An 18,326-nucleotide genomic window follows, 5' to 3' on the forward strand; every position below is an offset into this window, starting at 1 on the left:
GAGGAAAGATTAGAGCAGTGGTTCTCAACCTTTCTAACGCCGCGACCCCTTAATACAGTTCCTCATGTTGTGGTGACCCCCAACCATAAAATTATTTTCGTTGCTACTTCATAACTGTAATTTTGCAGTAGGAGGAATAGTGCCACGTCATTGGTGTCAGTGGGAGGAATACTGCCCCGTCATTGGTATCAGTGGGAGGAATAGTGCCCCGTCATTGGTGTCAGTGGGAGGAATAGTGCCCCCGTCATTGGTGTCAGTGGGAGGAATAGTGCCCCGTCATTGGTGTCAGTGGGAGGAATAGTGCCCCGTCATTGGTATCAGTGGGAGGAATAGTGCCCCGTCATTGTTGTCAGTGGGAGGAATAGTGCCCCGTCATTGGTGTCAGTGGGAGGAATAGTGCCTCGTCATTGGTGTCAGTGGGAGGAATAGTGCCCCATCATTGGTATCAGTGGGAGGAATAGTGTCCCATCATTGGTATCAGTGGGAGGAATAGTGTCCCATCATTGGTATCAGTGGGAGGAATAGTGCCCCATCATTGGTGTCAGTGGGAGGAATAGTGCCCCATCATTGGTATCAGTGGGGGGGAATAGTGTCCCATCATTGGTATCAGTGGGAGGAATAGTGTCCCATCATTGGTATCAGTGGGAGGAATAGTGCCCCATCATTGGTATCAGTGGGAGGAATAGTGCCCCATCATTGGTGTCAGTGGGAGGAATAGTGCCCCATCATTGGTATCAGTGGGGGGGAATAGTGTCCCATCATTGGTATCAGTGGGAGGAATAGTGCCCCATCATTGGTGTCAGTGGGAGGAGGAATAGTGCCCCATCATTGGTATAAGTGGGAGGAGGAATAGTGCCCCATCCTTGGTGTCAGTGGGGGGAGGAATACTGCCCCATCCTTGGTGTCAGTGGGGGGAGGAATACTGCCCCATCCTTGGTGTCAGTGGGGGGAGGAATACTGCCCCATCCTTGGTGTCAGTGGGGGGAGCGGTGTCTCGGTTCCTAAGACCATCGGAAATATGTGTTTTCCGATGGTCTTAGGCGACCCCTGTGGAAGCGTCGTTCGACCCCCAAAGGGGTCGCGACCCCCAGGTTGAGAACCGCTGGATTAGAGGAACTGAATTTAGTCTTTCTTGAGAAGAGGAGATTAGGAGAATATGATCAACATGTATAAATACATAAGTGGTCCATATAGTGAACTCGGTGTAGAGTTAGTCAATTTAGGGTCATCACAGAGGACAAGAAGGTACTCTTTACGTCTGGAGGAAAAGAGATTTAATCTCCAAATATGGAAAGGTTTTTTCACAGTAAGCTGTGAAAATGTGCCAGCTTAGTTGATTGCTTTAGAAAACACCTAGATTCTTTCCTAAATGCACATAATAAAATGCATACTAACATTTATAGGTAAAGTTGATCAAGGGAATATCAGATTGCCTCTTGGGGGATCAGAAAGGATTTTTTTCCCCTGCTGGAGCAAATTGCATCACGCCTTGCTGGGGTTTTTTGCCTTCCTGTGGATCAACGGTGAGTATATAATTTTTTTTCCCGCTTCTATAGTTGAACTAAATGAAAATGTGTTCTTTTCAGACAGACTAGTTATGTAACTAAGTGAATATAATCTTTGTCATGTTGAATGATCTTCAAGAAAAAGTTAATTTCAAAACAATCATCCTATCTTATACAAACTCATCAGGCAGTCTATTAGGAACACTATGGTGGGGCTCCTTATTACCCTCAAAACAGCCTACGTTCTGACTGTCATGGATTCCATAAAAATTTCCTTTGAGATTCTGGTGCATGCTGGCAAAACTGCATAATACCGTTACTGCAAACTACATATTCATGCTTTAAATCTCCTGTTCAATAACATCTTAGGTCTTCTATTGGATTCAGATGATGTAAATGACAATTTGTGTGCCTTAGAAGAAATTGAGACTCATCCGACCAGGATACATGGTTTCAGTCTTCAATTGCCCAGTGTTGGTCCGCCTGTACCCCACTGCAGCCTCAATTTTCCATTCGTGGTTAAGAGGACTAGAACACAACATGGTCTTGTGCTGTTGCAGCCCATCCCCTTCAAGGTTTGATGTGCGCTGAGACTTTTTCAGCTTACCATAAATATGAAGAGTGGTTATCCAATTACCGTAGCTTGGACAAACCAGCTTGGCCATTTTCCTTTGATCTGTCATCATTATGTTCATCTGCAGAACTATAGCCCATTAAAATGTTTTTTTGGTTTCTCACCTTTCTGAATAAATTAAGCAGGATCAGCAGCTACACATATACACAAACCAGCCCATTTGATACAAACAATCATGCCAGTGTCAAAATCACTGAGATCACATTTTTCCACTCTGGTTTAAGAAGTGTACATTAAAGAGGAGTTCCAGGTATGAATATTTTATACATCGCTACATTGGTCCAGCTTGGTCCAATGTAACTACATGCACACCTGGCTGATGCCCCTGGAAGCTGCACGTCATTGAAGTAGACCCCATTATTCCAGTTATCTCCACTTACTTTCTGGTCCTGTACGGAGAGGCCAAGCCTAATACATTGTGAATACTGGAGGTTGGCCGCTTACCACAAGTGCCATTCAGAGAATGCTTTGCATTTTCTGATTAAATGAAAAACATTCAGAAAATGCAAAACATTCTTTGATTGACGCCCGTGCTAAATGGCCAACCTCCTGTATTCCGTAAGCCGGAGTGAAGCCACTTGCAGCAGGACCCAAAACAAATGGAGAGCACTGAAGTAGCGGTATACTTCAGTGATATCCAACTTCCAGGGGTATCAGCCAGGTATGATATGTACATAATTACATAGATCTAAGCTGGACCAATGTAACTATAAATAATATAGCCATGCCTGGACTTCTTTAACTGAAGCTCCTGACCTGTATCTGCATGATTTTACTCGTCTTGCTGCCACATGCACATGATACGTAGGTTTACAGGCGTTCTGATAAATTGCACAGAGAGTGCACAGTAGAATGAGTATATTCCACTTTTATGGTCACATTTACCACAAGAGAACTCAGCCTTCAATCTGAAACCTAGCTGGATACAGCAGAACATAGCAGTCCATAGACACAGCACACTTCCAAGTATTCATGACAGCAGTGAGATGGCCCCTTCTCCAGTACACATCCTTCCTGTATGGTTTAAAAAGACCACTGGAGGTTTCTTACACCCATTCAGCTTCATACCTTCAATGAGTAAACTCCCATATTTCTGTTGGCAGTTCCTCAGTAGGAGGTGTTCAGTCGGCCCCCTGCCCCGCCCTCTCCCCACCAGTGTTACAAACTCCTACTGCAGGTCATCTTCTCTTCCCTATTAAGCTGGGTTCACGCTGTTGTCACACATTAGGGTGCACTGCGTTAAAGCAATTCTAAAGTACCAGTCAGGGACCCCAGAAGAGAAGGAAAAAGAGACTGCTCTATTCAAAAACATTACACAGAGCAGGTAAGTATAACATGATCATTTCAAATTTAAAAAAAATAAATAAATAAAATAATGAATGTTTACAATACAAGTACTTTAACATTTATTTCCATACTATAAAAAAAAAAAAAAAAAAGTAGAATTTTTCTTTTTCGGTAAAAAAAGGGGAGCTTATGTAGTACCCACAAGATTGCAGTGTTGCATAAAATGAGATGACTTTGAAGTCACATTTGGTGAAGTCCCCACTGGCTAGATTTCTCTTTCACTGTTGGAGGTGCAAGAGTTTCATGCAGATTGCATATCTTGAGGCACTTTACATTCAAGGTCACAGCATCTGCCTCTTTCATATTGGATATTCTATGTTGTTAATCTACATATTAATGAAAACTATCCAGGTTACAAAATAATTTTGCAACCCACACCCATCATGCACACAAATATTTTATGGAAAAAAAATGCAACCATCTTATTAAAAGCAGACACACCAACATATATTGAAAGGGACTGACACTATCTCTTTACTACAATATGTTGTATTCAGCACTACACCCACTATGGTCCTCTTTGCTTGGCATTGTACCTCAACTCTAAGGCCCCTTATAGACGGGGCGGACCTGTCAGCGGATCTGTTTGCTCAATGGGATATCCCTCTGCTGATCCCCGCTGAGCAAGCGGATGACAGGTCTGTACCCACTCTGCTGCTGCAGAGCAGACACAGCCTACTTTTTCCTATGGGTGGTCGGATGGAAACGGGACGCCTATCCATTTCCACCTGACTGTCATCCGATCCGATGGGGAACTTTTCCTCATCGGTCTTGTTTTTGGTGTACAGGATTGGATTGGATGCCGGTGGGTGTCAGCGAACACTTGTCCGCTGACACCCGCAGGTCCATAGTGGTCTAAAAGATGGTCCGATCAGGACTGCCTGAAAAAACAGACAGGCAAAGCTGGTCGGACCATCAGTGTGAAAGGGGCCTTAGGCTGGTTATACATTTTACAATCTTTCTGTACAATTTTCCGTTGGATTTACCAAACACCATATAAAAAAGGAGGTCAAATCTATACAACACTTTCAATTTGTATCCAATCAGGTAGACCCTTGAACTACACAGCTGAAGGTAAATCTAAAGAAGACTGAACAGACATTGTACAATGTACAGCCAGCTTTAGACTCTATACACACTGCAAATTCCATCAGCAGGAATCAGTGGAAGCGCTACGGCCAACCTGTGTCCCCCTCCTGACACCCTTTGTCAGGTTATTGAATGTACTGAGAATTTGTGGACGAATATTTATTCAGTGGATCATTTGAAAATAGACTAGTGCATGGTCAGCTTTAACACGGTGTTATTACTTTTGGGTTCAAGTTCCTCACCTGACAAACTCCAAAGCTAAATATAAATGTGACCTTTTCCTAAAGCAGAACTATACTGTATCTGAGCACCAAAAATCAAAAATGTAATTTAATTCATTTTTAATATTAAAGGCAAATTCACCTATCCACCCAGGTCTCTATGCTTTATGTTTCAGAGAAATCACTTTGAAAAACTCCCCCTAGCATTTCTGTTCGTGGCCATCTTGAGTAAGGGCAGATAATTCATGTAGGATTTTCTTCCTGGAATCCATCTGCCCTTTGTTCATGCATGGGTTTGCTTAGCTGAGAAAACCCCTCCTCCCCTTTTAAAGACTCTTGGGATATATGACACAATTTGCCTAGGCATGGAAACCAGAAAGTAACTGATAAACTTAGGAAAGTATATCATATTTACTTATTGCAAACTTTTTTTTATCTATTTACTAATGCTAGCAGCATAAGGATTAAAAATAGTCAATGTTGCTTGAGAGACTGAAGTTCAACTTTAAGTATACAGAAGTCCTATACATACCATCCATGACAACACTTCTAAAGCAAGAGTAGGGCTTAGTAGAAAACCGACTTCTGGTCCCCCACGTATGTTAAGCAACCATTCAGCCACATCCTACTTTTCTAATGGTCTATGACCAGCTTCTACTATGCTTTCAACCCTGGCAACAACCCGGTTGCCTGATAATCACATGAACAGTATTTTTTTTTTATAAAGCACTAGTAAACCTAATACATACTGGTAATTTTAACCACAAATCACTTTCCTATCAATAAGTTATCAAAAGCCTTTTCTGTACCTATTTTGGTCTTGTATGATTGAAATAGCCACAAAGCTTACAAACAACTACACTAAGAATTAATGTGGTAAGAGATGTATCAATTCTTACTTTAAATGTAGTCTTCCTCCACTTACATGGAAGAGAAAAATTCTTAAGGGTTCTACATAACAGTGGATTTTAACCTGAGCAGTATTACAGTGGGTATAGAAAAGAATCACCTCCCCTTACAATAATCACATTTTGTTGCGTTGCAGCCTGAAACAAAGGCCGACAGTTTCTGTTTTATCCAGTTGTATTTACTCCTTGCAACTTATAACATCCAAATGAAATATATACCACAGATATGTCAGGAAAAAACAAAAATACAAAAAAATTCAAAAACAGAATCACAGAGTTGGAAATAGGATCACCCCCCCCCCCTTTCTAAAAATTACTTGTAACTCAATTAGATGTAGCTAAACACCTTCTCAATGGCACAAAAAGCCATTTGACTTTCAACTGTATTCAGCTGTGGTCATTTTGATTAGCTCACCATGAAAAGAGCTTTCCTGGAGCATGTCAGTCCCTGATAGTGCAACTGAAGCATACAATCAATTATGGGTGGTAAGGCACTGTCAAAAGTTCTCCGGGATAAAAATTGTGGACAACAGTCAGGAGATTGATAAAAAAATAATTTGAAAAGGCTTCATCAATGCCTAGAAGCACAGTAAGTATATTATTAATGCAGTAGTAAAGCTTTAAAAAACACCACACAAAACACCATCTTCACCCGGTCTTTTTTCTGGGTTCACGGGCTCTGGCCACCCTGACTGGCCGAGCCATGATGACGTTACTCCCACAAATGAGCGCGGGAACCCCGGGCAAGGCACAAAGCCATAAAGGAATGGCACGGGTATGCCATTCCTTCAGAGCACATGCGCCAGTGACATCACCGGCTGCTGCTCAATGGAATATCTTCTAAACGGTACACTCTTAGGAGAGATTTAATCTACAGGTAAGCGTTATTATAAGCTTACCTGTAAAAAAAAAACAAAACAAAAATCACAAAAATTAGTTTACTATCACTTTAAGAAGTGGAAGGTATTTGGCACAACACATATCCTCTCTGGATCAGGATGTCGCTCCAAACTGGATGAAGGAGCTGGGAGGAAACTGGCCAGAGTCCACCAAGAGGCCTACAGCAACTCTGAAGAAGTTGCAGGAATACATGACTGGTCATTGTATCCATGTGACAACATTATCACAAATTCTCCACAGATGTGGCTGGTATGGAAGAGGTGCAAGAAAAAAGCCACTCCTCAAAGTCCATACAGTCTAGACTGAACTTCGCCAAAACGCGCCTTGAAGATTCTGAGACCACGTGGAAAAAGGTGTTATGGTTAGATGAGACTATAATTGAATTATTTGGCCTCAACACTAAACTATTTATGTCTGGAGGAAATCCAATACAGCTTACCATCCAAATACCACCATTCCTACAGTAAAGCACAGAGGTGGTAATATCCTGGTAGGGGGATGTTTCACTGCAAACAGGGACTGGAGCACTTGTCAGATAGAAGGAAAAATGGATGGGGCAAAATACAGTTATATTTTTTAGGAAAATCTGCTGCCCTCTGCCAGAAAGTTGTCAATGGGAAGAACGTTTACCTTCCAACTTGACAATTACCCAAAGCACACAGCAAAAATGACCGCACAGTGGTTTAAAGAGAAAAAGGTAGATGTCCTTGCATGGCCTAGTCAGAGCAGACTAAAAACCCACTGAAAATCTGTGGAATTACTTGAAGACTGCAGTCCACAAACCGCCACCAACAAATTTAATTTGAACTTGAGCAGTTCCACAAAGAAGAGTGGGCAAATACTGCAAAGTCTAGATGTGCAAAGTTAGTAGAGACATATCCCAACAGACTAAAGGCTGTAATTAAAGTAGAAGGTAGTTCAACGAAAAACAGACAAGGGGGAGATGCTTTTTCCAAATCATTGATTTGGTTTTTGAAGTGTTTTCTGACATGTTGGTGTTATATCTTTTACTTGGATGTTATAAGTTGCACTGAGTAAATGCAGCTGGATAAAACAATCTGTCTTTAATTCAGGCTGCAAAGCAACAAAACGTGATTATTTTAAAAAGGGGGGTGATTCTTTTCTATACCCGCTGTACCTACCTATACAAGATAACATTGTCTAAGTCTTCAAGATAAAGCTGAAACATTCTATTTAAATATAATAAAAACAATTTAAAAAAACAGAGCACACTCTCCTTTTGGGAGACCAGTGGCACTGTGCTGGAATCTTTTTTAGGCTCCATTCACACAATGGAAATCCCAGTGAATTGAGTTAATTGGCACCATTGAAAACAATCAATGCAACTCAGCACAGAGTGATTTTGGAAAAGGTTCTTATACCACTTTAGTGAAATTCCAGTGTGATTTTGGCCCCAAAGAATATGTAAACCACATCCAATTTGCACTACATAATTGCACTGAAAATCAGATCACAGCAGTGTAAACCTAGCCTTACAGCAAGTTACACCAACTCCCTTGTCCATTTGGCTCGAAAATGTGCGGACCCAGCTCAGTGAGATTTTAGCAATGTTCCTAAATTATTGCAGTATCTTATATCATGGTGTTCAAACTAGGCTATAAAATCCCAGTTAATATGAATCCTAATATTGGGTTGAGACTGTTGTAGGGATATGAATTTCATCTACAAGTTCCCAGCTATTCAGGAAGAAGAAAGAGCAATAGCATTGCAAAAATCTCTTGAATGAGCTGGGTTTGCAGTATGTGTTTCCCCAGGGGCACAGTAAGGGGACCACTGTAAGTAGTTGAGGATGTATTGATGCATTTTGGAGTCTTCAGGTCTGAAGGAGCCTACTGAGCATGCTCCGAAATGCATTACCACCCCCTTCACCTCCTACATCCCACTCTGCTCTTCTAGCTTCATTTTGATGCACAGGCACATCCTGGACTCTACTTCCTGATACTATAGACAGAGTTTGCTGCTGGACTGCTGGATGTCCCACCTGGATCTAATTACCACACGACAAGTCTTTACCTATTTATCTTGTAAGTGCAATTTATTCATTGTTTACTAAATAAATTGTCAATACTGCACTTAGAGGCGCCTTCCTCTCTTTTTCTTGTTACTGCATTAGAGCCTTGCTTCCACTCTAAGAAGAGCTGCCTCAGTGTTACTGCTCCCATCCATCCCTAATATCCATCTGGCACCTTTATCCTACAGCTACAGAGGTTGGGCTCCAACAAGCGTGCCCTATATAATATACATTTCCTGTCTGGTCAGTGCTGATTGGCCCTGTGCTGATCACATGCACTCTCCCAAGAAAAAAAAAAAACCTCTCTAGCAATACACAACAAACTGAGCATATGCATGTGACCACAGGCTCAGTCTGTATCAGGTGGTCATTTTCAGTAATCAAATAAAAAAATTAGCCAGGAGTTGGGCTTTAAGGTTCAACTGATATTGTTGCTACAAAAGCAAGGATGTAGAGAAATACAACATATTGGAGGTGAGCGCAAATATGCCGAATCCACTGATCTGGAATAGAAATTGGGATTTATTAACAGTGCATGTTCAGGTTCTGTAGACCACAGTCTTAAGGAAAGGTAAACCTATCAATTCTCCATTCAACCATCTCCCCTCACTGCTCTGTGAGAGTTCTGAGACACAGATACATTGCTGAATTTGAAGGGTAATATATTTGTCATCGCAGCAGCAAAGATCGAAATGTAATTTTTTAAGGCTGGCAATTTCCTTCTATGTAAAAATAATCCTAGTTGCTAAGAATCCGCCTGATTACTTTTACAGGCGGCAAAAGGGGGTCCCACCCCCCTCCTGCCAACTTTACCAGGCTCACCAGTGCGATCAGGGAGCCCGTAAGGATGCACTGGGACACAGTGGGAGGAACGGATGTTGTTCCTCCCATTGTGTGACATCAGAAAGTGGAAGTGAGGAAGATCACTTCCAGTTTCGATCTCATGTAAGCAAGCCGTTACCAGCTTGAACACACGTCTGATCAAACCGATCTTGGTTTGATCAGATGCTTTAAAGGCCACAAGATAGATCTTGGGTCCAAAGACCCCAGAGATCTCCATAAAGAGGCACTTTCATGGCCCATGCCATCACAAGGGATGATGTTTATCCTTTGTGATAGCAATAAAAGGTTAAAAAAAAAAAAGTTAATTGAAGAGCCCCAATTCCCAGGTGCTCAAACACAAATGTGAACGTGCATGTAGGTCCCACATGGCGATCGTATCACACATACGAGACAACGCCGCAAACATCAGAGCCAGGGAAATAATTCTGAAGCCAGACCTCTAACTCTAAACTCGTTACTTGTAAAAGGCTTTCAAAGCATCCCCTATGGAGATTATTCAGTAACGTGGTTTGGCGATGTTCCACTGGCAGGCACAATTTTAAAGTGTGACGTGTTTGGTATCCATTTACTCGGCATAACATAGTTTATATTTTACCAAACAATCAGGTAATATATTGTGGTTTTGTTCATTAAAATTCATTAAAGTGTATTTTTTCACAAAAATTTGCATTTGAAATCTGCTGAGCAAATATTGTGTGAAATAAAAATATGCAACACCACCATTTTCTCTCTAGGGCCTCTGCTTAATAAAATATATGTTTGGGGGTTCTAAGCAGTTTTCTAGCAAAAATATTGTTTTTTTTTTACATGTAGGGGAGGAATGTCTGAATTGGCCTGGACTGGAAGTGGTTAACCTCCTTAGCGGTCTGATTAGGTCCATATTTCTGTGCTCAAAGCGGTACAATTTTTTGCTTGGAAATTGCATGTATTTTTTTTATTGTAGACCTGTAATTTTTAGGAATAACTCACTGAAATCTGTCTGAACAAGAGTCTAGTAAACATCCCGGGTATGTTAAAATTTGAAACACGAAATCATAAAATTATAATTTAATAAATAATCATAAAAAATATAATACATTTAATTCAATAATATAATCAAACCAAACACTGAATTTTGAAATACAGCGCAAAGTTCGCACATCACTGAGCAAAGTCGCAAAATCGTTTTCAGTGTCTGATGACGAATTTCCCCACGAATCATGATCACTCAATTCTGCAAGTAGTTTTAATTTACGATCGCTGTTCTCTAGCTGGTCTAAAACCGGTATTGACCTAAAGGGGCGCTTTTTGTACGCCATGGAAGTTTCTCAGTTTCCAGGCTGAAAGAACAGTAAAAATGCAGGCAGGGCACAGGACAAAGCACTAGGGACAAAATGTATGTGAAATGGTTTGATACAGTAATGTTTTACTATGTGATTTTAGTGAATGTCACTTTTTGTCATTTTCAAATTTCCCGCCGCTCCGTCCCCGTACGTCCTGACATCGCAGGGGACGGAGCCCAGAAGACAGATGCCGGCATCCGCCGGAGGACATTGCCGGAGACACTGCAGGAGGGACATCACGGGAGCGCAGGACAAGGTAAGTGAAGAGATCCCGGAGCAGCGCCGCATGGTAAGCCTGAGTGTAGCTCAGGGTTACCGCTTGTGGTACTGAAACTTTACCCCCAGCTACAGAATACTGCCAGGGAGGTTACATACCTAAATCAGGAAGAAAAAAAATAATTTTGGCCAGAAGATGGTGCTTATGATCATAGGAGAGAATTATATAACCGAACATGACAAGTTTCTTTGGAGCTGTGCGGATGTGTGCCACATTTGTTCAGTGAACATAGACCCATATGTGACTTTTATACTTTGAGTCAATATGCCGAAACAATTTGACAAGTGAAGTCCAAACTTCTGCATGGTTTTTCCACGTCAGTGATTAACCTCTTTCCCACCGCCCTATAGCAGAAATACTGAGTGATTCAGCATTTACGGGTAGGGGCAACGCGCGAGCCGCGTGTGCGTCCTACTGCGTTATTAGCACCTTCGCCCGTCAATCACTGGGTGCCGCCTGGTGATTACTCGCCGGCACCTAGTAATCGCCGAGTATTACCGAAGGGGGGGAGAGAACAGTATGTAAACAATACAGTTCTCTCCCGTCAGCTCCTGCACATGGCTTTGTATGGCTCTGCATAGCAGAATCATACAAAGCAGTGTGTTTACAGAGGAAAGCACACACACAGCCTCAAAGTAAAACACACAGCACACAGTTAACCCTTTGATCGCCCAGACGTTAACCCCTTCCTGTCCAGTGCCATTAGTACAGTGTCAGTGCTTTTTATTAGCACTGATCACTGTATTGGTGTATTGCTGTATAGGGATGTCAGTGACACCAAGCCAGTTCCCCCCAGTGTCAGAATGCCTGTCGCAGTCCCGCTATAAGTCATTGATCGCCATCATTACTAGTATAAAAAAAAAAAAAAAAATAATCCAGTATATATACACACCTCCATTTGGAAACACTAACTTTCACGTAAACCAATTAACTTACACGTATTGGGATTTTTTTTTTTTTTTTGTTTTAGCAAAGACATGTAGCAGAATACATTTTGCCTATTTATGATGAAATTTCTTTTTAAATTTTTTTACTGGAGATGTTTAAAAGCAAAAAAATACAGTTTTTTTTCTCAAAATTGTCAGTTTTTTTTTTTAATAGAACAAAAAGGTAAAACCCGCACAGGCGATCAAATACCACCGAAAGAAAGCTCTATTCGTGGGGAATTTTAATTTGGGTACAGCGTTACAAGACCGCACAATTGTCAGTTAAAGTAAAACACAGTAATGCACAAAAAAAAATCCGGCCTGTCAGGAAGGGGGCTAAATTCCTCTGGAGGGCAAGTGGTTAAGGAATAAATACCAACATAAACATGCAATGTTTTTTTTCCCAGTACAGGTTATAACACAAAAAAAAACCCCATGAAAACGAAAAAAAAAAAAAAAAAAAAAAAAAACCCGGCCCACACATTTCTCCATTTAAAACAATAAAAAAAAAAAAAAAAAGACAGCATTTCAGAACGTTTCTGTGAAACTCAAAAGAATGCTTTAAAAGATTTTAGTCTGTGTACTTACGATCTTCATAGCTATTATTTGTAGAGGACTTCTTTAGTGTCTGGATCTCCTGTGAGAGCATGGAAAGTCTGTCTGACTGGGAAGGAGCATCATCCTCTTCTGGATCAGGAGATTCCTGCATCATTTCTTCAATCTCTTCTATAACCTTTACAGAAAAAACAGGATACAACTCACTGGTAAGCAACATAGTTCTAAAGGTCTAAAAACTTCTATAGCCCTAAAATAGAATTAGGGAGAGAAAAAAAAAAAAAAAAAAAAAAACTTCAAAAAGTTGGGTAAAACTCAACCAATTCAATACCAGGCAATTTTACACCTTCAACAGGCCACCTTTTACAACAGGCCAGTTTTCAGCGCTCTCACGGTTTGAGTGATAATTGCGTGGTCATACAACATTGTACCCAAACTAAAATTTAATCTTTTTCTTCACACAACTAGAGCTTTCTTTTGGTGGTATTTAATCAACGCTGGGGTTTTTATTTTTTGCCAAATTAACAAAAAAAGACCAAATATTTTGAAAAAAAACCACACTTTTTTTGTATCTGTTATAAAAGTTTGCAAATAAATAATTGTTCTTCATAAATTTAGGCCAAGATATATTCTGCTACATGTCTTTGGTGAAAATAACCCAAATTAGGATGTATTATTTAGTTTGTAGGAAAGTTATAGAGTTCACAAACTATGGTATAGATCTGAATATTGATCAATCCTGAAGTACTGACAGCCAATCTAATTTCTTGAGGTCCAAGAATGTCAGAACAGTACAGATATCCCCCAAATGACCCCTTTTTGCAAAGTAGACAGTCCGACGTACTTCATAAGAGGCATGTTGAGTTTTTTGAAGTTGTATTTTTGTCATAATTTTTCAGAAAATGAAAAAATTAAAAAAATTAGTTTCACTATTTTTTTTTTACATATTGTCACCAGTGCAGTACAGCGTCATCATATAACTGGCATGGCGGTGATCAGGGACACTGACTGGTGACAGTATAAAAAAAAAAAATATATATATATATATATATATATATATTTTGTTTTGTTTGTTTTATTTATTTATTTTTTATTAAATTTTTTTTCTTTTTAAGATTTTTTTACATATTTCACTATGACCAAAGTAGTACAATGTTACCATCAGGGGCGGACTGACAATTTGGAAACTCGGGCACTGCCCGAGGGCCTGGGGTCAGTAGGGGCCCCATGAGATGACCCTGGTACCTTTTTCATAGGCTTTTTTGAGTTTGGGCAAGGACACAGGAGCCTCATGATCCCCTATTGCCTGGGGGCCCCATGAGCTGTCAGTCCGCCCCTGGTTACCATAGTAACATTGTACTACTTTGGGGAAGTGATCAGTATTTTTTTTTTTTTTTTTTTTTTTACACAATTTGCTTATAGAGGGGTCTTGCACTGTAATAAGAATAAGGGTTCTTGTCCCTCAATAAAATAGGCCCGATATATAACCAGGCAATCGAGCACAAATAGTGATACTTAACTCTGAGGAACCTAGAGATTGTAGAGATTCTTCAGGATAACAAAAACAGTCTTACAGAAAGCAGCAGAAGAAATATTTTATTAATTAGCACTATGTCACTGTAAAAAAGGGAAACTTCATATGAATGAGGAGGTGAACAAAAGAAGGGCAAATGCAAAGTCCTTATTGAGATATTAGGACAATAAAATCCTTGACGAAAGATCATAACACCGCCTTTTTCATAGACCAAACCACATTATTGGGCTTTAAAGAGCCATGCCATTAAGTCAGACAGAGAAGCAGGATGGAATGGCATTTAGTTGACTAAATGTATTGAAGGATGAGACCACTAGCCCTAGAACTTACATGCACAGAGTGAAGAACAGCACTGAATTAGAACAACAATCGTATAAACAATCTCAGTTTCACAGAAAGAAGAAAGATGCTCGCTAACATGGTATTCAGAATAAAGCCCAGATAATCGGGGGAATGAGCTGGAGTGAACAAGAATTTGTGGTAGTTCACAATTCATCTGATGTTATGTAGTGTTAGCAGCCTGATCCGTAGCTTGAGCTGCAAGTCTTGGCTTATAGATGTTTTGATGACATTACCAAGACAAGTGATCACCATGAACCCAGTTTTGAAAGGGTGCCAGAACCTAAGGTCAGAACCTCATGAGTATTCTGTGGACTGCGGCCAGTTGAGATGGTAGTGTCACAACCTGGAGATTGAGCTTCACTATTGCCAAGCACAGAAAGCACTGACACACTCAGGGCCGGTTCACACCATAGAATCACAGTCCAGATGCGTTCCAATTGCATTTCAGCATGCACGTTTTTGATGCAATCCGGTTTATTTTTTCCCCTCTCTTTTTCTTCAATTTAAATAGGGACATGTGCGATCCAGTGCATTTTTGTTGCTTTTTTTGCGTTCCAGTACAGTTCTGTGCAGGAAACATGCAGCCTGTTCTATTTTTTTTCTGCAAGCACTGGAACTGGACCACTATAACTGTGAACTATAACATTTAGAACCATATAAACTACTTTGTCCGTTTTGCATGCCGAAAAAAAAAAAAGCACACTGAAAACGCCTTAGGGCCAGTTCACACCAGAATCAGTCAGGTGCGGTTTTTTTTCTGCATCAAAAATGCATGCACTGTGTTTTTTCGATGTATTCCAATGTCCCTAGTTCACACCAGTGCAGTCCGTTCCAGTGCAGTTCCGACGCAGAAAAAAAAAGTAGAACATGCTGTATTTTTTTCTGCACAGAACTCTACTGAAACACCACAAAACGTATCAAAAATGCACCGGAATGGAGTGTAGTGTAAACTGTAAGAAAAATGCATCCGGAGGGTGTTTTTGTGTTCAAGAATAACATAAGAGCTCTTCTAAATGCCACAGCAGAAGAGCAATCATTCTTCTCTGTCCAGAAAAGCATTGCACATTATTTAGCTGCCTGAACCAATTGATCCACCATATTGATCAGGTGTTGCAGTAAGCCTTCACACAGAAGTACCGCTGCAGGACTCTTGTCCACTCCACCAGTCTCGGACAACCATGGTACAAGGTTCACTGGTCAGGGACCAGGGCCAACAGCGGAAAGAACAGCCTAAAATGTACCTAAATCCAAAAACAAAAATGTAATATACTGCAGCTTAGAAGTCCAGTAGTTATTTTTATTTGTAGGCTTTTTCATTCATTTTCACCTCATGATCCAGCCAGTAACAAACTTTCTTTCTTAGGGTCTCTATGCTTACTCTGAACAGCAGCATTATCAATATGTGGAGGGGAGTAGCAGACTTTTTCCACAAAATTAATATTTTAAGCACTTATAAAGACTATTTTATTTCTTTAGGGATAATGGTTTTAACTACACACATAAAAGTCTATCATAAGAACCCAACAGTATTAAAAAGTTTGTCTCAACCTTCTAACAGCCACTTTTGCTAGACAACTTGGTCTGTTTTACCAGTTCATTTACCTATAGGCAAGGCGGGACACACGCCGTTCCGAATGGACGTCATATGACATCCTCCACAGAACCCGCCTTGTGCATGCCCCACGGGCCCCGCTAGGGCCGGACACAGTGGTTGACCAATCAGTGTACTGGCTGCCGCCGGTACCATGTGATTGCTATGACCTATCACAGCAGATCATATGACAATTGTGTACAATGGCTGTTGCTCACTCATGTCATCCATTGTGCACTATTGTGTTGATCTATGTGATTGGTTACAGTGATCACATGGTACATGTCACATCGCAGCTCATCTGTACCATGTGATTAACTGTGGCCAATCAAAGATAACCACAATAATAAACAATGAATGAATCGATTTCAGTCAGTAAAAATGATTGCTTATAGAAGTGAATTTCACTGTTACAACCATAAAATTACAACTTTCAAAAACTCACCATGCCTTACTAAATACCTTGGACTGTCTACATTCCATAAAACGGGTCTATCTATCTATCTATCTATCTATATACACACACACACACACACACACACACACACACACACACACACACACACATACACACTTAATGAACTTAATGAAGCACAGTGGACCAACATCAGGTGACATAACTACCCAAATCAACACAGATTGTGGAAACTTCACACTGGACGTCAAGCATCTTGCAGCGTGTGCCTCTCCATTCTTCCTCCATACTCTGGGTCCATGGTTTCCAAATGAGATGTAAAAGTTGCTCTCATCAGAAAAGAGGACTTTGGACCACTGAGCAACAGACCAGGTCTGTTTTTCTTTAGCCCAGGTAAGACGCTTCTTACTTTGTTGTTCAGGAGGAATACGACATTTGAAGCCCATGTCCAGGATCCGTCTGTGTGTGGTGGCTCTTGATGCACGGACTCCAGCCTCAGTCCACTCCTTGTGAAAGTCCCCAACACTTTTGAATAGCCTTTTCCTGACAATCCTCTGAAGGCTGTGGTTATCCCTACTGCTTGTGCACCTATTTCTTCCACACTTTTCCCTTCCATATAACTTTCTATTAATGTGCTTTGATACAGCACTTTGGGAACATCCAACTTCTTTTGCAATTACCTTTTGAGGCTTTCCCTCCTTATGGAGGGTGTCAATGATGGTTTTCTGCACAACTGTCAGGTCAGCAGTCTTTCCCATGATTGTGATTCCTACTGAACCAGACTGAGAGACCATTTAAAGGCTCAGGAACCCTTTGCAGGTGTTATGGCTTAATTAGCTTATTAGAGTGGGACACTTTGAGCCTAGAATATTGCACATTTTCACAATATTCTAATTTTCTGAGATTGTGAATTTGGGGTTTTCATGAGCTGTAAGCCATAATCATCACAATTATGACAAATCACGGCTTGAATTATCTTGCTTTGCATGTAATGAGTATCTCGTATATTAGTTTCACCTTTTAAGTTGCATTACTGAAATAAATGAACTTTTGCACAGTATTCTAATTTTTCGAGTTTCACCTGTATATATATATATATTTATTTTTTTATTAATATTACACATACACACACCATAGTTTGTATAACTTTCCTACAGACTAAATAATAAACACAGATTAGGGTTATTTTCACCAAAGAAATGTAGCAGAATACATTTTGACCTAAATTTGAAAATAAATATTTGCAAAATACCTCCAAAAGAAAGCTCTATTTGTGTGAAAAAATATAAAAATGTAATATGGGTACAATATCGCATGAGCGCGCAATTTTCAAAGTGCGACAGTGCTGAAAGCTGAAAATTGGCCTGGTCAAGAAGGGGGTGAAGGTCCCTGGCATTGAAGTGGTTAACCATTAGCCGCCCGGCCAATAGCCGTTTGGAGGCCGGAAAAATGCATTAGATTTCCAGGTGGACACCAAGTGGCATACTCCCGGGTATGCGCAGTTTGCGCGCTTGCAGAGCCGTGCGATCTGTCACCGGCCGTGTACCTCGGACACGGCCGATGACAGATCTGAGTACTGGCCCCCGTTGCCGGTACCATGTGACCTGCTGTGACCAATCACAGCAGGTCACATGACAGTTGTATACAATGGATGGCTGCATTCATGCCATCCATTGTATACTAGTGTCTAGCTGTGAATGGTCACAGCGATCACATGCACGTCATGTGATTAGCTGTGGCCAAATCACAGCTAAGCACAAAAATAAATAAATAAATAAAAAAATGCTTGTAATTCTTTGCTATAAGCAAATTGTGTAAAAAAAAAAAAAAAAAAAATACTGATCACTTCCCCAAAGTAGTACAATGTTACTATTGTAACATTGTA

General features: G+C 40.6%; 1 protein-coding gene across 2 annotated transcripts in view; it reads right to left on the reverse strand.

Moving 5' to 3' along the window:
- The window catches only part of FEZ2 (fasciculation and elongation protein zeta 2), a 151,224-nt gene that overhangs the window by 80,649 nt on the left and 52,249 nt on the right, over positions 1-18,326 (reverse strand). For both annotated transcript variants that reach the window (XM_089681769.1, XM_089681768.1), the window contains exon 4: positions 12,593-12,737. In XM_089681769.1, coding sequence (XP_089537895.1) covers positions 12,593-12,737 — 145 coding nt within the window. The remainder of the gene's footprint in view (positions 1-12,592; positions 12,738-18,326) is intronic.

Source organism: Staurois parvus, unplaced genomic scaffold (assembly GCF_062004578.1).
Source record: "Staurois parvus isolate SC_StPar_1 unplaced genomic scaffold, SC_StPar_1.0 ptg000277l, whole genome shotgun sequence".
In the NCBI taxonomy this organism is placed as follows: Eukaryota; Metazoa; Chordata; class Amphibia; order Anura; family Ranidae; genus Staurois; species Staurois parvus.